Below are 25143 nucleotides of genomic sequence, written 5' to 3'. Positions count from 1 at the left end.
AGAGCAGGGCGATATGGCCAAAAATATTTATCACGATATATATTTGAAAATTTGCGATAACGATATAACCGACGATATAATTGATGCGAGACAAAATACAACTCCACAACATTACTAGCGCAAAAAGACAACCTTCCATTTATTTTCACTTAAACAAGAAGCTGGTTTTTATGTACATTAAAGCTTTATAAAAATATAACAGTGCAAATGCAAATTCCTTGCTGAAAGTTTAACCAAAAGGCATTTCCAGTAGAAATGGGCTGACATATCCTGAGCATAACCATGTATAATATCCACTGAAGTTAAAAAGAGGTGCTTTGCAACATTAAACTGCAGTGTGCAGTACGCATTTTTCGGACCATAAGGTGCACGGGATTATAAGGCACATTAAGCGAAACAAAGCAGTCAGATAAATCAAACTTTATTAAACTCATTCTTCTTGCTTCCTCCACTTCTGTACCATTGATTCATTAATGTTGAATTCTCTGGCAGCTGCTCTATTCCCATGTTGCTGCAGTATATTAATGACTAACCTCGTATTGTGGATGGATTATCTCAGTTGTTCTCCTGACTGAAGTTTGGTCCGTTTACAGCATCCTGCCATGCGATTGCATTTGTCTCTAACCATGAAGAACCTTCACGTTAACTTTTATAAGTGGAAAAGTGTTAGTGTTCGTCCTCCAGCTTCACTGTTTATGTTATGCTAACATAGCTGTGTCGCTAGCGATCACGTAGCACATCATTATATACCAGCTAGCCCAACTTCAGTAACCCTACAAACGTCACTGCTGTTTAGTTTCCCGTCTTCATTTATGTTGGAAGTGATAGCAGAGCTGTACGTTTGATTTTTTTCAGAAATCTCTCAGTCAGAACATGCAATATCATGCTTAGGTAACTAGCGAAACTAGCGAGCTAACTTCCGCTAGCTTCCTGCTAACTTCTAACTCCGTTAAATGTAATAACTTTTGTTTTCATGGATGCCTGGAAGTTAAACTTCATAGTTACACCTGGTAAAGCAGCAATGCTGATCGTTTTATTAAAGATGAAAGAATTTAGACAGTTTTTAACTCTAAGTGATGCTGCAGTGTTGTTTGACCTGAAGCATACGGAGTTTAGGACCCAGATTACTCCCAGATTTAAGAGCATCTTAGTCCGACAAATACGACAATAACAACGGCCGCTTGCATGTTCTGCAAAAAAATGTGCTTTGTTGTGTATCTGATGGACAAACACCAAACCAGTTCCACATCACGGAAGTTGCACCATTTTTACAAACCAATTCTGGTTCATCTGTTTCACTCAACAATCGGCCATGTGCGTATGAAAACAAAGGCACTGCGCACGCGCGTTTTACTCCCATTCTATCACGATATTTCATTTTCCTATCGTTGCCTAACATTATACCTGTATTACCGTGAACGGTATAATATGGCCCAGCCCTAACTCGCACCTGTCCATCCGGGCTGGGAAATACCTGTGTTACCCGTGGGAGCTGATAGTCCACCACCATGACAGTCTGTCCCACTTTCAAAGGTGGAGTAGTCTGGTTCCACTTCTGGCGAGGCTGCAGTCCAGGCAGGTAGCGCTGAATGAACTGAGTCCAGAACCGGTCCGCTATGACTTGGCTGTGACGCCATTTTCGCCTTCCAAGTTCTTCTCTGGTGCCATATACTGCCTGGGGAAGGGAAGCATCGCGCCGCCCCATGAGCAACATATTTGGCGTGATCGGGTCAACATCTGCAATATCCGAGGAAACGTATCCCAGTGGCTTGGAATTAAGTATGCCCTCTACTTCAATAAGAACAGTAAGCAACAAATCCTCTGGCACCGCTTGACCTTTGAGGGCAACTTGAAGTGCAGATTTGACTGAACGGATCTCCCGTTCCCAGGCTCCCCCAAAATGTGGAGCATGCGGAGGGTTGAAGTGGAAAGTGATGCTCTGTTCACTGAGCTTCTCCTGCAGTCGTGGCTCCATCACTTTGAATGCCTCCTGCAGCTCTCTGTCTCCTCCTCTGAAATTGGTGCCCTGATCACTCAGTATTTCAAAGGGTTTTCCTCTTCGAGCAATAAATCTGCGCAGAGCCATGAGAAAGGAGTCAGTGTCCATACCAGTGAGAAGGTCGAGGTGAATGCAGCGGGTCGTAAGGCATTTAAATATAATGCCCCACCGTTTTTCTTGTCTCCTGCCTATCTTTATAGTGAAAGGGCCAAAACAGTCAATTCCTGTGGACCAGAATGGCGGCTGATGTAATCGCAAGCGGGTAGCAGGGAGATCAGACATCTTCGGTGAAACAGGCTTGGCTCTCCACTTCTTACACTCCAAACAGCGATACTGATGCTTCCTTATGGCCTGTCTGCCTCTTAAAATCCAATACCTGCGTCTCAATTCGGCAAAGACACGTTCTGGGCCAGGATGCAGGAGACGTGTATCATAGTCTTTGATGATGAGCTGAATAGTAGGATGGTCTGGTGACAACACGATAGGATGCAGAGTGTCAACATCCATCTGCTCTGCTCGCCGGAGACGTCCACCTACTCGTATGAGGCCAAGCTGACTGTCATATTCGGGAGAAAGGTTGCTCAGTCTGCTGTCTTTGTACACCTCTTTCCCAGATTTAAGGGTGTGTACTTCAACAGGGAAGCTTTCTTGTTTGAGAATTTGAACTTCTGTCTGTAGTCGTTGTGCTGCTGACATAGGGAGGCCAGCCGCTCCGTGAGAAGACAGGTGGGTGGCCTGCACCAAATCAGCCCAGGTGTTGTATGCAGGATCAGACTGTGCCAAATCTGTAGTGACATAGGCACAGAAAGCTGATTTCTTTAACTCAGTATTATCTTCAGTGTCTGTACTCACAGTAGGTCGTGCTGGCCACTGCTCAGATGCTTGTCTCAGGAAGGGGGGCCCATCCATCCACTGGCTAGGTTTTGACAGCTCACGTAATGGTTTTCCCCGGGTGATGTCATCTGCTGGGTTCAAAGCCGAGGGGACATACCTCCAGCTGGCGGCCTCAGTCAGCTCCTGTATTTCGGCAATACGAGTACCTACAAACACTTTATAGTGACAGGACTCGGACTGGATCCAGTTCAACACAGTGGTAGAATCGGTCCATAAAGTAGTCTCACTAATGGGCAGAGTAAGCTCACTGAGGAGGAGTCTAGACAGTTGTGCCCCAGCCAGTACGGCACACAGCTCTAAACGGGGAATTGACAGTTTCTTGCGGGGAGCTACACGTGATCTGGCCATGATAAAGGCAGTGTGGACCTCATGTTCTGCCGATTTAAATCTCAAATATGCCACTGCTCCGTAAGCACTCTCTGACGCATCACAGAATACATGCAGCTGGAAAGTTCCCTCTTGGGTTGCTGGGGCTATGTAGCATCTAGGCAGACAGATTTCTTGTAGATACTGTAGCTCACTCACCCACTCTTGCCACCGCTGGAGTAACTCGCCCTCGATGGGATCATCCCAGTTCCTGTCATTCTGCCACAGACGTTGAACAATAACCTTTGCCCGGGTCGTGAAGGGGATGATGAAGCCCAGTGGGTCGTATTGAGAGGCGAGGATGCTGTAGATATTTCTCATGGTTGACTCCTGAGGAACCACTGGCCGACATCTGTAGGCAATCTGGTCTGTGGAGCAGTGCCATGCCAAGCCTAAGGTTGGTTCTTGGGGATCTGGTTGGTGTTCAGTCAACCACAGCTCGCAGGTAGGGGACTTTGCTTCAGAGGGGAGATGAGCAATGGCCTCTGGGTAGTTACTTGCCCACTGTCGGATTTCGAAACCACCAGTAGATAGCAACTCTCTGATGTTATCGACAAGTGGTCGTGCCTGCAAAGCAAAGGGCAGAGATTGCAAACAGTTATCGACATAAAATGAGAGCAGCACTGAGTCTAGTACTTGTTCATTGCCATCTTTATGATCCTGCACATGGCGCTGAAGGGCATACGTGGCACAACAGGGGCTGCATGTGGTTCCAAAGGGCAGGACACACCACTCATAAATGTCCGGGCTCCGATCTCTTTCCATATCTCTCCACACGAATCTCAGCAGCGGCCGGTCATGCGGAAGAAGCCGCACCTGATGGAACATACCTTGTATGTCCCCACTCACAGCAACAGGGTGCTCCCTAAATCTCAACAGGACACCTATTAAGGATGGACCGAGAGTTGGACCTGGTAGCAGCTGATCGTTAAGGCAGTCTTGCCTGTATTGGAAGGAACAGTTGAAAACTATCCTAGGCTTATTGTTATGATGCACAATATGATGGGGAATGAACCAGGATTCATCTGTGAGGTTTGCCTCTTCAGGAGTGAGTTTTCTTACATAACCTGCTTGTTCCAGTTTTTTTGTATTTCTGCATTGTACACAGCCGCTAGATCAGGATCTTTAATCAGGCGCTTCTCTGTGGACCGAAGGAGAGCCATCACTGCGTCATGGTCAGTTCGTAGTTTAGTGGAGTCTCTGCGGCGGAGCAGAGGAGTAGCATAACGAGCTACTCCATTCACCTGTACACGTTCTGTGGTTTTCTGCAGTAACTCCAGTGCCTCTTTGTCTTGTTTAGAGCGAGTTACCTCTTTCTCTGATTGAAAGGGGAGCACATCTAACTGCCACAGCTTCTCAACGTTCTGTCTTAACGCTTGAGAAGGAGATGGTAACAGGGATGTGTGCAGACATGAAGCTTCAGTAGGTAGATGTAGAAAGGTAGCCGGTCCCTGGATGGCCCAACCGAGGTTAGTGTTGACAGCAACAGGGCTGCCTAGTGGACCGACTTTGACAGGTGACAGAGGGGTGATGAGCTGGACATTATCTGAGCCTATAAGAAGCATAGGCTGCACATCCTTAAATGCTTTGATGGGAACGTCGGCCAGATGTGGATATCTCTGACGGAGTATGTCCACTGGGCAGGATTGTTTTGCCAGATTAAGTTCTTTAGCAGTGAAGACACGTCTGATGTGATGTTTGATTTGGGGAGAGCTGGGTGCACTTAGTTCAAAAGAAACCGATGCGCCTTGTAACTGTGACACCTCCTGCCTGATGGTTCGTAGTTTGAGGGACTCCTCTGTGATATTTAATTGCAGGTAATGAACCGCTGCAGATAAAACAATAGTCCGCTCTGATCCATCGTCAAGAATGGCATAGGTGGACAGAGATCGCCCATTGTTGTGGAGGGTAACTGGGACCACTTTAAGCATGACTCTGCCTGAATGAGTGACTTGGTCCAAATACACCATGCTGGAGGCTGTACTCAATGTCAGGATACTCTTGTTTGAGCGAGAGGCAGCTTCATGAAGGATCTGCAGGTGTTGTTCTCCACAGGTGGCACAAGGTTTCTTCAGATTGCAACTGTCAGGCTGGTGACTCCGACCACATCTCCAGCATCTCTTATTGTCATTAATCCATGTAATAATCTGTGTAGTACTCAGCTTACTGAAGTCAGAACAGGAACTCAAGTAATGTTCTGTACTGCTACAGAAGGGGCAGTAGGGCTTAAATTTCTCTCTTTTCTTCCCTTTCATAGGTTCTTTACTGTCAGTAGTGGCTGAAGTGGTATTAGCCGTCGGTGTTGTAGGCTTGTCAGTGCCATAGTAGACTGATGAGGATGTCTTTAATGGTCGTGATGACTTGTCTCTACGATCTGAGCGGGGTTTATCAGATATGTAGCTTTCTGTAGCCCTTCGTGATATCTGTATGGCCTGTGACTTCCTCTCCAACCACTGTGCAAAGTCAGGGAGAGTATAGGTGTTAGCTGAGTCACTCCGCAAGATGCCCTTTGCAAGACAATATTCAGCAAAACTGTCTTGATAGGAGAAGGGGAGTTTACTCAAAAGCCTGTCCACATGGGAGCCACACTCTAGTTCGCTCTTAGCAGCTCCTTCCATGGAGTTTAGTAGTCCCACCAAACTACTAACTGATAGAGCAAAGTCTTCAAACCCTTGTGTATCTCCAGCTTTCACTGTAGGAGCTCTCAAAATGTTGTTAATTTCACCTTGGACTAATTGGCGTGGTTGTCCATAGCGCTGCTGTAGAGCCTGCATTGCTTTAGGGAAGGGCATAGTGTCATGCACATACCTCTTTGCAAGCTGAAACGCAGGAGGAAACTTTAGATGATCCAGAAGTACTTGGAATTTGTAATCCTCAGACAGATGTGGGTGTGGTCCCAAAACTCCATCCAGACCTTTCTTCAGTAGCAGGAAATCACTTTCTTTTCCTGTGGTGAAGCGGATCAGGTTGGGTTTTGGGATGCCATAAGAAGAGGAAATAGCCATCTCCATCAAGTTCGGTCTCTGAGAGGAAAGCAGAGATGAGGAGTGTTGTGGGCTGCTCTGAATTACATCATGCTGTGAACTGACAGGTGGCGGTGCAGCTGGAGCATGATGCTGATAGGTATACTGTGAGCTAACAGCAGGTGGCAGCACAGGTGTAACGTATGGCTGACTGAGAGGTGGGCCTGAAGTCCATGGCGGATAACCTGGAGAGGGCATGCCAGGCGGCAGCGTGACAGGGTACTGCATAGTGCCAGGGATACTAAACTGAGCAGCACTGTGTGGCACAGACCACTGTGGGGTTGATGACTGCCAATTCAGGTCTCTTTGCTGATACCAGGGAGGATGTGGCTGTTCTGTTGCTGTAGATGCAGACCGGGGTACCACTGGTGTTGGCTGAGCAGCTGATGGCATGGAAGATTGGACGTATAGAGGGGGCTGAGGAATAGGTCGGTTAACAGGGAGAGTAGGAGCTGTTGACTGTAATATTTGAGGGTTATCAACATGATGAGCTGTGGAAGGGGAGGTCTGCTGTACAGTATGAAACTGAGGGCTAGGTATTACTGGAGATATGGGAGGGATGTTTTCTAGTCCGCCCATAGGAGGAGCTTGTGTAGGATTATTATCCACAGTTAGTAAAGGCATACTATGGCTCCGGACCTGGGTTTGTAACTGTACTTGGGGGGTTCTTTGGCCAAAGCTCAAAGACACTTGTATAGCGCTCTGTATCTCCCTCATCTGTTCCTGTACCTGAGTAACACACTGCTCCATCCTCCTTATTCTCTCCATCTCTGGTGAGCCGTCGATGCCAGCGGTTTGGTGTATTGGAGTAGCTGCATTAGTATTCGGTGGAACTGGGTTAGTCGGCTGTGGGGGATAGGTCCAGATGAAGTCATTCAGATATCTTGGAGCCCTATGTGGTCTCCTTTGCCGGGCACCTTGTTGTTCTTCATCATATCGGGATGTCGCCATGTTACGAAATGCTGTAATTACTCCGGCTCGAAGGACCACTTGAACTGGACATGTGTGTGCTTAATAGACTGGCAAATTACAGCAGGATTTTCCTATCCTCGGTCAGAAGGCACAGGTGACTTATATGATGAAAGAGAGGGTCCACAGCAATGATAATTAGGGTTCTTTTAATCCAAACATCTCCAGAAGTGAATTCGTGTGAGTATATGTATATGTGTGTGTGGTTCTGTAAAATAACAGAAATTACAATTAGCAAACAATTAAAGTCAACCAAACTGGTCTAAATAATACAGAAAGGGTTGAACAGAATTGACTAAACACCACCCCCTGGTGGACACAAATGGGCTGCTGCACAGGGATAGACTCCATCTTTACTTTGGGCAGCTCAGTTCACAAGGGTAGCGCCATTTTGGTCAAATCAGCGTGAATATACAGTGTCTCGTGGCTACACAAACCGCTGGAAAACTCTATAAAGGCATCACACAATGTAGATAGGCAAGTGTATGATAAGTTACAACCATAGAACAAACAAATACAAGGCACTTACTTATCATTCACGCACACGCACGACACATGTTCAGTACAACAGCCCAGCTCCACCAGCGCTATCACGGTGAACCAGCGCAAACACAAACAAAGGATGGGAGGAATGTACCATCTTAGCAGTGGTTAGAGGGGGTCCGTGGAACAGTCTATATACACAAATCACAGGGGTTTTCTACATATATATTTATATATATAAGTGCTCATTGTTAAATTTACATTTTCATTGTTAAAAAGCTTTGGGAATGCATACCATTAAGTGAAATATGAAACTGTGTCAAACTTACAGTATTCACATTTTGATCACTTCAGGTCAGGGATACCTGCGTTAGTTTTTGGTTTACCAGTTACAGTATAAACCTAACAGTATATAATGTCAGCAGTGTATGATGGAAGACTTTTAAAGAGATGGAAAATACAGTCCTATAAATTTGTAAACTTTGATTAATAACATGCCTTTTATTTTGTAGTAAAACATAATCCTAAGTTTTGCAGCTCTTATTAAGTGCAAGCAGTAGACTCATGGTGTGGAACGTACACATCATCATTTCATCAAGCTATCATCCTTAAAATATGTTCCTGTGGTTTAGAAGAGTGGGTCAGCCCCAGTAAATGATTCCCAGATTCATCAACCTGCTTTGATCTGATCTGATTCACTCTGCTGTTGATTAAACGCTTATTGGAGCGAGGAGATAAGACATCAATAAGAAGAGATGGAGGAGAGGAGGAGGAGAGAGTAAATGGTGATAAAATGAAGGAACGAAGAAAAAGGAGGACAGGGAGGGGAAATTATTTTACTTGTTTTTCTAAAAAGTTTCCCATATATTTATACATATATCCTTTTGTGTGTGTGTGTGGGTGTGTGTGTGGGTGTATTTGAGTGTGTGCCCAGTGCTTCCAATAGCAGTAGATTATCCAGGTGACACTGAGCAGTCATTACAGCAGCCATCAGCAGTTAATGAACAAATGGAGTCCACAGCATTTCCACTAAATTCATTATCACTTTATTGGATTTGACAGCGCAGATTAATAATTGGTCTGTCACGTAGATATTTTTGATGATTAATTCCTGTATTGATTAAGAAGAGACGACGGGGTGATGGTGTGTGTTGACGGGGTTGACTAAAGTGTCCACACCAGCAGCAGCGACCTACAAGAAGTCAATGGATGGTCAGTGAAGAGAGAGAGTCACTGCAGCCCAATTTAATCAAAACTGCAGATTGTGTCTTATTGGACTTTTGTCATACTTACTCTCTTTTTCTCTTAATGCTTTTGGAATCCTGGAGTTCCTGTAGAGACAGATTGATTTTATCTAATCTTTAATACTTTGTCAGTAAGCATAAACATGGTTTCAACATAAAAACATCACCAGAAGTTCTTCGTGGTTACTGTCAGTTTCTGGCCAAGCCTGACGTGTACCGTCACCTCTGCTGACACTGGCCTCCAGCCAAACCACCAGAAGGTCTCTGTTGCTGGCTTCCTGCTACAGGACCACTGGCCAATCCCTTAAACCGCTCCACTGTTTTGGTGAATAGCTCTTGAACTGTTTTCTCTGCTTTTTGGACTTTTCTGCTACTTTTGCTACTAACTTGCCTCATGTGTTTGGTATTCACTGTCATGTTATCACTTTCACCTGTTTCTTATTTTCTGCCAGCAGCGTTGTTTTTTTGTTTTTGTTTTTCAGATTAGTCCCCTGCTTATTTAAAACCATGTTGGGATAGGCCCGGGGACCCTGATGAGGAAAAACACAACAGAATGGATTAATAGATGGATGCCATCCAAGTCTGCAGTTTTGATCCATATGTTTCACAAAATTATGTCATCCTTTTTCTCATATTTCCCCACACCATGCAACTGGTTACACCGCTGGCTGCTCCTCCCTGACTGTGGAGTTTTTCCTTTCCACCTTTGCAAAGTGCTTGTTCGTTGGGCATCATCTGATCTCTCCAATACTGTATGGTCTTTACATTACAGTAAAGCAGTAAAGCACCTTAAGGTGACTGACTTGGTGCCATATAGAGATTGAAAATGTGACGTCACTCAGGGGTAAAACCGCAAAGAATTCTGGGAACTCGTGGCAAGAGGTACTAGCGCACGCAGGCTTTCAATTGAAATCAGTTATACAGCGATAAAAAGAAACACAAAAAATGGCAAGAAGCTGTTGTATTATTAACTGCAATAGCCGGTCGCATGACAGCCACGGGAAGCCGACGGGTAAAGAGATCGGTTGTTATCGGATTACGTCGTTGAAGAGAAATTGTTCGAGCCATGTTTCCGAAGTAACAAAGAGGCGACTGGATTGCAGCCATTCAAAGACCAAATATAACGTCCCAGAACACTCCAGCTCACAGGTTAGTCTGCTCCAAGCATTTCCACAAAGGCAAGTCTGCTGTTGTAGTTAATATGTCATTTTCATAACATAATTGGTGATATAGGTTACAAGCAAGTCTGGCGCTGAACAGAAATTGTCGCGTTATGCTCCTTTGTTTATTGTGCATAAATAGTAAATTGTCCTGACACAATATTGCGTTTCGCTTCTGTTATTATGGTACATTGACAAAAACATATACTTTTATTCACAGGATAAAACAGTTGTTTTGTATCACTAATTGCCCAGTACGATTACAGCATACAATATTATTGTCACTGCTACATTTCTGTGATGTGTACCAGAAATTATTTCCACTACTAATTAATTACCATTGAGCTCAAAGGTCCTATTAATAAACGTTTAACGAATGTGTATTTATGAAGACGATTTGTGAGACTGGTAAACTTATGATATGTACGATGGTCTTTATTTTCTACACGGTGCATTTCAAGATCCTGTACCCATCCGTCGGTAAACTGTACCTGGGCTTGTTGCAGTGACCTGAAGTTACTAAACTTCATGAGTGTATGCACTCACTCCAAGAACCGTATAATTATAAATATGAGCGTGGTGAAAGTTGGGCAGCACGCTAACGTATTTTGTCCCTCTGTGTGCTCGTAAGGGTCTAACCCTTTCACTGGTTTGATTTTTTTCCTTGTATCTTTTCTTTGACTTTTCATCAAGTCTGTCTTTGTACGGACCAGCATTGTTCTCCTTCGTTTTATACATACCTTTTTGGGGGGCAAAGAAAAAGCAAGAATTTATTGGAACCGAAGAATGAACGTTTTGCGGTGCTGCAAATGCTCACATTTGATGCAGGTACTTGGATTGTTTTGCCACAAGTTCACGGCATGCAATGCGCGAAAGTCACGTGGTCTGTCAATCTCTATAAATAAAGCTGAAGTAAATTGAACAGAATTGAATTGCTCCTGGATGTTTATGGTGTTTTCCAAATTATAGAAGAACCTTCTGGTTTGGTATTCATTTTAGCATTATTTATACTAAGTTTGTCAGAAAATATTTTTTGAACAGACTGACACTGCATGCTAAGCGTATTGTCTTTACACTACACTGTGACTTTAGATCTGACAAGAAGATACCAATAAATAGATGAATTTGTAACAAGTAAACTAAAGACAATCCACTAAAGCAGGGGTAGGCAACTCCAGGCCTCAAGGCCAGATGTTCTGCAGGTTTTAGATGTGTCCTTGATCCAACACAGCTGATTCAAATTGCTAAATTACCTCCTCAACATGTCATGAAGTTCTTCAGAGACCTGGTAATGAAGTAATCATTTGATTCTGGCGTGTTGACCCAGGGCGATATCTAAAACCTGCACGACCCGGCACTTGAGGCCTGGAGTTGCCCACCCCTGCACTAAAGAAACATCCTTTTTAGTGCCTTTCTGTCTCCCTTTCTTTATATATATTTTATGTGTACTTGTGCTGCTTGATGCTCTGGGTCCATACAGCTTTCTCTCAGAGGGGACATCTTGTTGTCTATCCACTGAACTCAGATTCATTAGTATTGATCAGGCATGTACTGGATATATAGATCCACCAAGTATATAGATAAGCCATTTATAAAGAGAAATCGTGGTCTACATATATAGATTCGCCATGTGTGCATATAGATTAACCACAGACAGGTTTACTGCGCATCTGTACAGATCTGCTCTTCTATGTCTCAGAAGAAATAACTCGACTGACTTCTATTTAGGTGTTAATTTTAATCGTCATGTGTGAGTCACTGAGTTAGAAGCAGCTAATCGCCATATAGAATTATGCATGAATACAAACACACAAAGCAACATAATGAAACTGATTTTCCCTTTTGAACATAGGCGTGAATAAATATGGCATTTTGAAAAATACTGTCGACCCCTCCACTGCAAGATTAATAAATAAAAAGGTGTAATGCATTCATATGATGCCGGATGTTTGAATAGACGGATTTACAAGTGTAAAACCATCACACCTTTATCACAGAGGATTGCTATCACAGAACTGGACTTCAAGAGTTGAAACTGTGAATGCTTCTTAGTCACAAATGGATTGAAGTTATCTTTCCTCTTTTGTGGGATGGATGGGGATTAAAATGATATCCACTATAGGGTTATCATTAAATTCACCATGTAGCATTATTCTATCAACAATTCTCCCACCTCTTCCCCTTTTTAATTTACACATACACAAAACAGATTACTCTGATGTATTCATCCAGACGTCAGTGGCCGCTGTTCGTCATCACAGCATCTGTGGAGATGATAAAGTGACGATGGGCTTCATTTAAACAGAGAGAGGTAGAGGAGGCCTCCCTCACAGATTAAAGAAAGCCTCGGTTTCCACAGGGACAATGGGGGAGAATTACCATATGAATATGACCACAGCACCCCGGCCTCTTAAGACCATCAATCTCCCCACGCCAAGCGCCATGATGCCAGATAACCCCCCGGATATCCCCTCTTAACCTCAATTTCTCAGGATGTATTAAGAGATGGTCGCCACACGGAGGAGGGGAGAGGAGAGGGAGTCGGGAATGAGGAAGGGGCTAGGGGTTGGACCAGCAGGCACTGCCATTTTTCTGTGCACACCCTCTACCCCAACCTGAAACAAGTCACAGCGCAATTAATCTTGTCCCAGAGGAATAAAATATGGCAGCTAAGTGAATTTTACATGAAGATCCTCCCTCTCCTTACCTGCCTTTCTCCTGTATCACAGCATCTATCAGTCTGGAGATTTGTGTAATGTAGGGGGTGGGAGATTCAACTGAATGTATGCATTAATGTGTCAAACTTGTGGTGGGATGGAGGAGACCTGTGGTGAGATGCCAGCATTGCTGAGAAATGTGCTCCATAATATTGAACAGTGCAACATTTTAGGCGGTGCCATTGAGAACATGCAAAAAAAAAACCAAAGCTGCAATATTAGATGTGTTTTCACTGCCTTTAGAAAGAGCTGGAAAAAAGGACACATTGATATATCATCACCTTCTTGATCTGCACTAACAGGTTATTGCCTATTTAACAAATGTTCATTCTAGTTTTGTCGTAGTTTTAACATACGAATGCAACGACATGAATTTCTCTGAAATGCTCTAATGTAACAGATTACTGTTCCTATATTTAACAAAACACCTTGAAATGAATTTGCTGAATTATAAGAAAAGATTTTGATGGCTAATTGGAAACTGTGCTCAGGAAAGAAACAACTTCCCACCAAACATGACATTCAGTCTTTCTCAGAAGGAGAAGGTGGAGTGATACTCAACCAAGCAGCAATGGCTTAATTTTAAACAGGTAATGCAGGCAGAAATCGACAGGTTTCCAAGTGCTAATGAGCTGGTTTTCATCAATTTTTCTGCTGGCTCTTTGTTGAGATCAAAATACTTTATAAAAAAAAGTTGTATATGACCTCATGACGATAAATCTGTTCATTGTGATTTCTTTTATGGATGGATTTTGCCCTAATACTTTTGTTGTTAACTGATAATTATGTGACAGAGCTTTTAAAACAGAGTACCACATAAGTAATGCAGTGAGTAAATAAGTAAAGTAATGCAATGTAAATGGTAAAGGGACTGGTTTTTATATAGTGCTTTTCTACTCTATCTGAGCACTCAAAGCTCAAGTATCATTGACACTAGAAAAAACACTAGAAAGATTCCACAAGATATTGTATGAAATATAAATAGAAATCACAAAAAATAAAGTGTTACATGAACAGCAATATGGGTTTAGACTGAAAACAACTTCAAGCCATGCACTGAAAGTCTTTGTTGATAAGGTTTAACTTAAAAGTTTGTATAGAAATAACCTAGTGTATTAGTCCTTCCATTACACTAGGTTATTTCTATAGAAAAACAAAAAAAACCTTTTACACTGTTGATCATGAATTATTTTAATTGTAATTGATTATTTAAAAAATACACATGTATGGAATCAGAGCGGTTTCACTCTGGATGAAACATTATGTTGAAAACTGAAACCAGTTTGTTCAAATTGAGAACGTTAAGTCATAATTTTAAACTACGATATGTGGGGTTCATCAGGGATCTGTTTTAGGACCATTGTTGTTCTGTGTAATTTCCAGAACGCTACAAACAGTAGTATTTATAGATGACACCAGCCTTCTGTGCTGATGTGGAATCAGCTTCTGAATATACTGAAAAATTAATGAAGTAAATTAAAGAACTGTTTTAATTACATTAAATTAACACTCAACTTAAGCTCAGCTAAATCCATGATATTTTAAAATTATTATACTTTCACCACCAAGAAAACTATAAATGATGCTGAAATAGAAAAAGTGACTGAAATTAAATTTCTTGGGTTGATAATAAAAAGTAAACTATGCTGAAAACCACATATCAACTACATTAAAAGATTAAGATAACATTAAACGATAACATAAACCAAAACACAACTTACTCATATTCAATAAACCTGTGCATTTTGTGTTGATAAAACACGATTGAAACATGTTCAGATGAAGTAAGGTGAGCTCTTGGAATATTTTAATCCTTCACAATTTCGTCATTTTATTTCAACACTTTTCAATAACTTTTACCCCAGTACTACTTGGTCACTTAAATATTACATGTTGTCTTCATATTAGATAATGTTCAACAAAGTCTATAGTCTGGATACCATAAAAATTGAATGGATCTCAACAAGAACAAATTAAGTTGTTGAGTTTCGTACAGATCCTACATGATTTAATTGCGTTCAAGATAGAAACATGAAATTTTTGTGTTCAAATTACAAGGTAGACTTTTTAATGTAACAACCACCCAATTTACCTTTTTCGGTATACCAGTAAAAGTAGAGGCGGCCGCTTGACTTGACTGAGATGGATGCCTTCCTCAAACCACGGTCCAAAGCGTGCGAGACTAAAATCCCGAGCGGTGTCAATAACATTGCTATATTATTGACCTACTTCACTCGAACATGATATGAACAATTTAATCTACCCTCTCTGCATATCATGTAGTACTACACTATATAGTTTCACTTAACTATAAAGCACGAGGCAATTGTTTTAAATACACGCAAGATGCTTGCATAAATCCAAGAGATAGCCAATCCTAGTTTTTCAGTGTAGATTGTACAGTGTGTGACCTATTTCACATGATGAACTGACTGAAATAGAGTTTGTGGTTATTTAATATGTCAGGCTCCTTCCATCCATCCATCCATCCATCCATCTGTCATGATCCGGAGTCTGCGACTCCGTGTTTGTTTAGTTTATTAGTTCAACATATCAAAGCATTGAACCCAAATCAAAGGCGAAACAGAGGTTGTTGATTGTCTTGCTTCTACTTTTGTCAGGAAATGTGCAACCAAATCCTGGCCCTGAACTGCAATATTCCCAGACTCCTTCTGATTTTAAAATAATGTCTGGTGTCAAATATATTCATCTTAATGTGCGCAGCCTACTACCGAAGATGGACATGGTCAAAATTTGGGTTAAATCTACAGATGCAGATGTTGTTATAATTTCTGAAACTTGGTTAACTAAATCTATTACTAATGAAGACATTAACATATATGGGTACAATGTATATCGCACTGATAGGCCAAAAAAAGGAGGCGGTGTAGCTATTTATGTCAAATCAAGATTTAATGCTTCGATTGTTCTGTCCCAATCGATATGCAAACAAATGGAGTTTTTGGCCTTGAATGTAGATATTGCTAATACTTTTTTGATAACCATTGCTGGGTGTTACAGGCCCCCATCTGCTTCAAAAGAGGCATTATCTTCATTAAAGCACCTTTTGGCTAAACTAAATTATACTGAACTACTAATGGCTGGAGACTTGAACTGGGACTGGCTAAATGCAACTTCTGGTGAATTTAAAGAATTCTGCGATTCAATTAATCTTACCCAGCTAGTCTATCTTCCTACCAGGCCAAATCTTAAATGCCCTGAAAAGTCTACATTAATTGATTTGGTTTTAACAAATGTACCTCATAAATTCTCTTCACTTGGTGTTTTCTGTAATGACCTAAGTGATCACTGTGTTGTTGCTGTTTGCAGAAATGCTAAAATTCCAAAATGTAAGCCATGCATAGTGTGCAAAAGGAATCTTAAACAATTTAATGAACAGGCTTTTCATCATGATTTGTCATTAGTTAATTGGGAAAAAATCGGACTATTACCAGATGTAGAGCTAGCTTGGACATATTTTAAGGAAAGTTTTATGGGAATTGTTAATAAACATGCCCCCTTACGGAAAGTTAGAATTAAAGGTCGAGAAAATCCTTGGTTTTCGCAGACACTCGCAGATAGCATACACAAGCGTAATAGAGCATGGGACAAGGCGAGACAAACAGATACTTCCACTGATTGGTCTGTTTTCAAACAGCTTAGAAATAAATGTACTTCTCTTATTAAAAAGGCCAAATCTGAATACTTTTTGTCTGTCACCACTGAGAACCTCAATGATCCACAGAAATTTTGGAAAGTAATCAAGTCTTTTTCCGCCAATAAAATGACTCAAACCTTTCCTAAATCTGTTGTAAAAGATTCAGTCTCAATTAATGATAAAACTGAAATTTTGAATTGTTTTAATGAACACTTTCTATCAGTGGGTTCCTTGTTTGCTTCTGCAGAAACTTTTTTAACAAATACTTGCCCAGAACTCTCTATGTTTTCTGGAGACTGTTTTAACTTTGTACCTTTTAGTGTTTATGAAGTGCATAAAGCTTTAAAGGCTTTGGATCACAGAAAACCTCCTGGTCCAGACTTGATGGAACCTTATTTTTTGAAGTTGGCAGCTGATTTTATTGCAGAACCACTCTCAATTCTATTTAATTTTTCAATTAAAACCAAAGAAATTCCATCGGTTTGGAAATCAGCTTTCGTTTTGCCTTTATTGAAAGGAGGTGATCCATCGGTGTTGACTAATTATAGGCCAATATCAAATTTGTGTGTTTTATCCAAAATCCTGGAATCTCTAGTTTGTGACCAGTTGAAAGAGTTTTTGTACTCTAATGATATTGTCTCCAAATTTCAGTCAGGCTTCAGGAAAAAACACAGTACTAACACTGCCACTATGAAAGTGATAAATGATATTATTGTGGCACTTGATAAGAAATTGTACTGTGCGTCACTCTTTATTGACCTCTCAAAAGCTTTTGACACTGTTGATCATGCAGTCCTAAAAAACAGACTGCTCAGCCTTGGATTGTCAGAACATGCATTAGCGTGGTTCTCAAATTATCTGAAAAATAGAACCCAGTGCATTAAACTTGAAGGTCTTTGTTCTAAATTTGTTGCTGTCCACAAGGGGGTGCCACAGGGCTCAGTTTTGGGTCCCCTTCTGTTCCTTTTATATATCAATGACTTGGGTCAAAATGTCTCAGACACAAATTTGCATTTTTATGCTGACGACACAGTTATTTACTGTTATGGATCATCTCTTGCTCAGGCCATTGAAACTTTACAGAAAGCCTTTGTTGCTTTCCAGCATTCACTTATTCAGCTAAAATTAGTTCTCAATGCTGACAAGACTAAGCTAATGTTGTTTTCCAAGTCAAAGAAGGTCCCGGAGCCTATTCCAGTGGTGTCCACCCTTGAAGGAAATGTCATAGAGATAGTTCATGAATATAAATACCTTGGTGTCTGGATTGATGACTCCTTCACCTTTAAACCACATATACAGAGACTAGTAAAGAAACTGAGACTTAAACTTCGTTTTTTCTTCCGTAATAAACAGTGCTTTTCTTTTGCAGTAAAAAAACGTCTTGTCACTGCAACCTTTTTATCTGTGTTAGATTATGGTGACATTCTGTATATGAACGCTTCTTCTTCATGTCTTCTAATGTTGGACACGATGTATCATGCTTCCTTGAGGTTTATTACCAATTGTAAATACCTGACCCATCACTGTGATTTGTACTTAAGAGTAAAATGGCCTTCTTTGGCCATTAGAAGACAGAGGCATTGGTACACTTTTATTTACAAAGCTATGCTTGGATTGCTGCCTCCTTATATTTGTACTTTGGTCACAAGGACAAATAGTGGTTCTTACTCCTTGCGCTCAAATGATCAGCTGCTGTTGTCTGTTCCCCTTGTCCGCACAGAGCTGGGTAAGAAAGCCTTTGTCCACTCTGCGCCTTTTTCGTGGAACATGTTACAGAAAGACTGGAAACTAACTGAATTGTTGTCTTTAAATGTTTTTAAAACTAAACTCAAAGGCCTACAGGCTGCCTCAATAATGTGTAATTGTTTTGTGTAATTTTAACTTTGTTTGTTCGTATGTATTTGTCTTGAAATGTGCTGCCTCTTGGCCAGGACTCCCTTGAAAAAGAGGTCTTTGATCTCAACGGGACATTCCTGGTTAAATAAAGGTTAAATAAAAAAAAATAAATTAGTATTCTGTGGTTTTGGTTACCTTGGGTGTTTATACACTTCTGTTTCATGGTTCATGTTCCTATGTTCTGTGTCCCCCAGTCTGTGTTTAGTTGGTGTGTTATGTCATTGCGTGTATGTGTTTCCTGTCTTATTGTGAAGGTCTGCGTCTTATGTGAGTGTTTCAGTTTGTCTCCCTACTCTTGTCACGTGATCACTCCCAGCTGTGTTCCCACCTGTATGTAATCTCCCTGTGTTCTCTGAGTGTATTTAAGTTGTGTCTTCTGTCATAGTAATTGCTGGTTCGTCTGTGTTGTTTCCCCTCGGTCTCCCTGCGTCTTCCCGTATGTATTTCTCCAGACCTCCCTGCATCCTCGTTTCTGGTTTGTCTTATTAGTTTACCCAGTTTAGGTTTCCAGTTTCATGTTTTGTCGCCACCGTTGTTTGTACTTACCCACCTCTGTGAATAAACACTCACCTGCACCAGAGCTGCCGCCTTTTGGTCCCTTTCTACAATTCCACACGGCTTGCCCCGGCAATCCGTGACAGTACGAACCAGCCACCATGGACCCAGCGGCAGTAAATCCGTCCGAGGAGCTCCGGGACGACGTTACATATAACGTGGAGATTCTCCTTGGGCTGTGGCTTGAGGACCCTCCAGAGGAGCTTCGCCGCGCCGTGGAAAGTCGGCTACAACGGCTCTTTTCCGGCCTGCCATGGCTTCTAACTTCGCTTCCTCCGACCGTGCAGGCTTTTCTCCGGCACACACCCCACCTTCTCTCAGCCACTCCTGCCTCGCTGCCCGACTCGCCGGATGTGATCTTGCCCGGCCCGTCGGAGCCGTCTGCGGGGAAGAAACGCCGATCGCGCCGCAAGCGCGCCACCCCACAGCCGGACGTTCGGGCTTCTAAATCGCCGGCTGTGGTGAGTGAGGACTCTTTTTCATTTTCGGACTGCATGACTGTTCATTCAGGGGCTGCGTTTTGTGTGGCGGATGTCAACGCGAGCTGCTTATCGCCTGTGCAGCTACCGGCAGCTCAGTTAGCTCCCCCGCAGCCACTCTCAGCTCAGTTAGCTTCCCCGCAGCCAGTGCTCCTCTCAGCTCAGTCTCCTGTGCCTCCTTCAGTTCAGTCTCCTGTGCCTCCTTCAGTTCAGTCTCCTGTGCCTCCTTCAGTTCAGTCTCCGGTGCCCCCTTCAGTTCAGTCTCCGGTGCCCCCCTCAGTTCAGTCTCCTGTGCCCCCCTCAGTTCAGTCTCCGGTGCCCCCCTCAGTTCAGTCTCCGGTGCCCCCCTCAGTTCAGTCTCTGGTGTCCCCCTCAGTTCAGTCTCCGGTGTCCCCCTCAGTTCAGTCTCTGGTGTCCCCCTCAGTTCAGTCTCCGGTGTCCCCCTCAGTTCAGTCTCCGGTGTCCCCCGTAGCTCCAGTGCCGCCTGTAGCGCAGGCCCCAGTAGCTCCAGTGCCGCCTGTAGCGCCTGTAGCGCAGGCCCCAGTAGCTCCAGTGCCCCCGCTACCCGTAGCTCTGGCTCCAGTATTACCAGTTTCACTCATTCACTCCAGGCAGGGAGAAAGTCTAATTTCAACTCAAGGTGCTTTTCATAGTTTAGCCGCCATTGGCACAGTTTGCCGCTCCGTGGCTTCCCCAGAGGCTAGGTCTCAGTCCCCAGCTAATTCTGGACCCCTGAAGTTTAAGCAGCCACCTGAGAACTGCACCATGTCAGCGTTGCCTGGGCAGAGCCAGTGCTCAGTGCATTGCCAGTCGCCTTTGTGTCAGCTAGTGGCCTCCATGACTGCTGGCTTAGTGATGACTTCTGCTGGAGGGTCCGTAGGACCGCTCCGGTCTTCGTCTCTAGTCTCCGCTGGAGGGTCCGAGGGACTGCTCCGGCCTTCGTCTCCTGTCTCCGCTGGAGGGTCCGAGGGACCGCTCCGGCCTTCGTCTCCTGCCTCCGCTGGAGGGTCCGAGGGGCCCGTTCAGCCTCCTGCCTCCGCTGGAGGGTCCGAGGGGCCCGTTCAGCCCCCTGCCTCCGCTGGAGGGTCCGAGGGGCCCGTTCAGCCCCCTGCCTCCGCTGGAGGGCCCGAGGAGCCCGTCCAGCCTCATGCCTCGTCCGCTGGAGGGCCCGAGGAGCCCGTCCAGCCTCATGCCTCGTCCGCTGGAGGGCCCGAGGAGCCCGTCCAGCAGCCTTCCTCGTCGGCTGGAGGGTCCGAGGGGCCCGTTCAGCCACCTGCTGCAGCTTCATCATCATCCTCGCCTGCTGCAGCGTCATCATCATCCTCGCCTGCTGCAGCATCATCATCATCCTCACCGGCTGCAACATCATCATCATCCTCGCCTGCTGCAGCATCATCATCATCATCATCAGCCTCGTCTGGTCCAGCCTCAGAGCCTTCGTCCTCGTCTGGTCCGGCTTCATCCGAGTCTTCGTCCTCGTCTGGTCCGGCTTCATCCAAGTCTTCGTCTTCGTCTGGTCCGGCCCCGGCCTGTGCTTCGCCTGGTCCGGCCCCGGCCTGTGCTTTGCCTGGTCTGGCCCCGGCCTGTGCTTCGCCTGGTCCGGCCTCTGCCTGTGCTTCGCCTGGTCCGGCCTCTGCCTGTGCTTCGCCTGGTCTGGATCGCCATCGCCTGAGTCGCCGCCGTTGCCTTCCGCGCTGTAACATCACCTCATTGTTATCGGAGTGTTCAAGCTCTCAGAACAATAGATGTGAGATATCAGCACTTTTTTTTTTTTAAACTCTAATATCTCTAATTTCCTTATTTTGTCAGGTGTGGTGTTCAAAGGGCTCACTGAAATAAAAATAGTCCATCACGTCCTTTTCTCTTTAGCTCTGCAGTTCAATCAGGGAAGTTGTGGTTATTCTTCTGCTTTAAACGCGATGTGTGAAAAACTTTGATTTACAGGAAAGTTCCAGCTTATTTCAACCTTAGTGGTTAACTATATTGTTTAGTTTAACTTTACCTCACATCTAATGGGAAACCCATTCCAGGCTCACAACCTTGTTCCAATAAACAATAGTCGCACAATATATACACTAACTTTACACATTTACTAACTTTTCCAGATTCGACCTGGAATACACTTCAGTCCATCCAACTATACTGCTTTGAAAAATATGAAGGAGAACATAAAAATGTTAGACTTTTAACTGTATTTTCATAGTTTTTTTTTTTACTTTTGCTAGTGGAAAAGATTTGCCACACTCTGCAATTGTTACTGCACCAAAGTAACAAAGTAATAAATAAATAATTCAAGCAGAAATCTTTTTTTTTTTCCCCCACTGTATACTAATTTAAAAAACAGGGGGTTTTTTTGGTTTTTCTTTGTTTTTTACAATGGGGACACAAAAAACAAAGTAAATTAATCATGAGCTACCAAAAAAATTTCTGTGGGTCTTTATTTCTTACAATTTGACAAGACTGAGATGTACTGTTGAAATTACACTTTTTCTCATATTAAGATAACTCAGAGATTACGTGACTTTTTTTTTACACTGACAGAAAGGGGACTTTCACTCATCTGGCTCACTAAAGTTCAAAGTGGGCTGTATGTGGCTCACAATGCAATATGACTTGCAATGCAATATGCAATATGCAATTGCCCTAAAATGAAGATGGCTACTGCCCATCCTCAAATGCACCAATCCTGTCTCAAATTCACCTCCATTCTTCAGAATGCAACCATGCCTAACTGCAGTCTGCATGCTTCCTCCTATCACACACCTGTAACAGGAGTAAGCACTGGAACTGAACTGATGGCGCATCTCCTACTTGAACCTTCCACATCTGTTATCGCAACAGCAAGTTTACCTTTTTAAAACAGTATTTATGTATGATTTTATGTCCTCTTTAAATTTTAAGGTTTCTTTCTAACCTTTGAAATTTGTCTTAAAAAAAGGTAATGGATATATTTAAAAGTGCAAAAGTTTGGGGAGATCTATTCAGGGTAATAACTGAGTTTTGCCAATATGTGACAGTGTTTTGTACAATTAAAAAAACTGCAATTATGTGGATAACTCAGACAACCACACACAAAACAAACAAAAATAAAACAAGAATAAAACAAAAGCATTTTATCTGAAACCAGAAAAAATGAAATGACGATCATTTAGTAGCTGCTTTAGTAGCCACAGTTTTGTGGACAAAAAAACAACAACCTTGAAGTCGCCCTAAAAATACTGCACTAACAGAAGCAGTAGAAATACAACAAAGGGAAAAGGTCAGATAATTATTGAATATGATCGACTTCCCCATTTGTTAAGCAGATGTACCAGCGGATAACATAATGTACATGTCAGGATGGAACAGTGGGAGATCCATGGCCTCAGAGGTAGAGTGGGAATGAGGGAGTGAGAGAGACGTGGACATGGATGCGGAGAAGAGAGCCGACAGTGATGTAGATGCATCAACCTTTGCGAGAAAGAGCGACAGAGAGCTGCAGATGGGAGAGGTGAGCGAGAACACAGGTGTAATAGATTTCTGGTGTCTATATTTCATGTTGAAAATTGGCCGGTACATCCAAGCGGTTTGATCTATGAGGGCCGTCGTCTTAAGAAAAAACCTTAGTAAATGTGTAATTTCTCCCTTGATGGAACACAGGCAAAAGGCTATTCTTCTTATTCCCCTCTCTCCAGCTTTTTCTTTCTCCCTCTCTTTCTAGGTGGTTTCCGCACTCCCTCCATCCCTCCCTCCTCCCCTCTTCATGCTCCTTGATGTCTCCATTTCATTACCGGCCCTCCATCTATCAACCTCTCCTGTTTTCCTTTTTTTAAAGAGTGACTTTCCTCACACACAGTTTTGGACGGGGGCAGTGTGACTCGGGGGGTACTCGCCCCCATGGTGACTGCGACTGTTTCCATCCATGTGCGAGCTTTGTTGTGTTTCTACAACCTTTTCCTCTATAGCTGCTGTCTGTTTATATATTTGCTTGCATGCACATGTCCACACATGCAAATATGCGCTAGTCTCTGAGTAAGTGTCTGAATCCCAGCATTTGTTTCTGTGACCCTCTCTGTGACCTCTGCGCAGTCAGAGGAGCAGTTTATGCGCCACACAGACTTGATGTCAGCAGTGAATAGAGACAGAGCAGCAGCATTATCAGAGGTGCAGATGTAAAAAAATAAAAAGGGGGGGTGGGACGGTGGAAATAAATGGGGCACGAGGCCTGAACGGTGCTGCACTACTGATGTGTAAAAGATAAAGAAGGTCTCAGCACTGATCTACGAGCATGACGAGAAGGAAAGGTGAAAAAAAAAAGTAAAATACACAAATACAAGTAGACAGAAGCAGGTGGAAAGAGGAAGACATCTCACTGTAAAGGTGGGAGGGTTTAAAAAGCCACTGGAGAAATTTCAAGATCACAAGTTTTCCAGCATAGAATGTCTTTCAGTACACCCCATCGTATGAAACCAAAGCAGGCTAAAATGGATGTCTATTTATGTATCTGTGATTTAAAAAAAAAACCTATTCTACCCTGCATAGCAAGTACCTTTCAGTTTTGCATTTGCAGCCTAACATTTTTATTTAAAACATCTGAGTACTAAAATAAATCACATTGCAGAAATACCATTTTGAGCGGTATGGTATGAAGTGCTTAATATTTAAATGAAAGATTAAACTAACAGAAGCGTAAACAGGGGTAAAACTTTCAAAAGTGCAATAAAAAAGAAAACAAATATGCCAATTAAGAGCTAAATCTTTTCAGTGGTGAATGATAAATGAACAAAAGCAGTCACAGATCACATTAGAATGAAGCTGCCGCCACCGCTGGTTGGTGCTGATTGTACTACTAATAATGTGAGATCAGTTGTCTCTATCAGCGGTGGGCAGGGCAGGCCTTTTAATCATGGTCTAAGGGGTGCCGAGCCTCTCTATCATCATTGAACTGTGTCCAGGGCTAATTGTGGCTATATTTCACTGTCCCTGTGGCCTGCACACCGCAACGATCTCCTGGCCTGCTGCAGAGCCGCACACACACATCCTGCACATATAGCGCTGAGAAGGCTACGAGGGCTGCGAGGGCTGGGGATGGAAAAAGAACACCAATTTACACATCTTCAGTTTACTTGTAAAAGCATAGAAAAGTTCAGGACACAGGGACTACAAGAAGGAAGTTCTCTCCGTTTTCTGAAAACAAGCTTTTTCTTTTTTCCCCTCCAGAGTTAAACTGCTGTTAATAAACGCATCCTGCAGATGTTTCACAATAAAACCTCTCTCGAGGGGAGTGGGGTGATTGCATCTCATAAACACCTGGAGAGTGTTTAATGGGGAACAGACTGAGGAACAGCAGCGAGAGCAGATTAATACAGCAAAGGGAGCTGAATGGCAAATACAATGAGCTGAGGTAAAATATCAAAAATATGAACTCCCCTTTTATTCCTGTGGTGTCAGATTCATTGGCATCAATGTCCAGGGGCACCTCAATAATTTTTTCATAGGGATGGCCTTATGGGGGCCACTAAAAGTATTGAGTTGGCACCCCAAAAATAGAATTCCAGTTTTATTATGCTGTTGTCAAATATAGGTTACTCGTTTTCCTCTCTCTTGTGCTCATGTTTATTAAAATTAGTACCAACATAGGACAGTGTTGTCAGGGGAGGCCACTGGGGGGGTCCAGCAAATTTTGGGGTTTGGCCCCCCTGGCCCCAGCTCCCCTTGGTG

The 25143-nt window shown here is 43.2% G+C and overlaps 1 protein-coding gene across 1 annotated transcript; it reads right to left on the bottom strand.

Moving 5' to 3' along the window:
* Positions 1-4311: 4311 nt before the first annotated feature.
* LOC309694464 (uncharacterized protein) lies at positions 4312-7944 on the bottom strand. Its single transcript, XM_082514573.1, has 2 exons — positions 7781-7944; positions 4312-7459 (listed from the first exon to the last, which is right to left on the bottom strand). Exon 2 carries the CDS (start codon positions 7231-7233, stop codon positions 4318-4320), a length of 2916 nt encoding a protein of 971 aa, XP_082370699.1. The 5' UTR covers positions 7234-7459; positions 7781-7944; the 3' UTR covers positions 4312-4317.
* Between the last annotated feature and the right edge of the window lie 17199 nt (positions 7945-25143).

The sequence above is a fragment of the Aulonocara stuartgranti genome (genome assembly GCF_965226115.1).
Source record: "Aulonocara stuartgranti genome assembly, chromosome: 18".
Lineage (NCBI taxonomy): Eukaryota > Metazoa > Chordata > Actinopteri > Cichliformes > Cichlidae > Aulonocara > Aulonocara stuartgranti.
The sequence above is the reverse complement of the archived record's forward strand: the minus strand, read 5'-3'. Positions and strand labels throughout refer to the sequence as shown.

What these genes read in the sequence shown, in the direction of transcription:
- LOC309694464 (XM_082514573.1), bottom strand. Translation starts at nt 7,233, where the DNA reads ATGGCGACATCCCGATATGATGAAGAACAACAAGGTGCCCGGCAAAGG.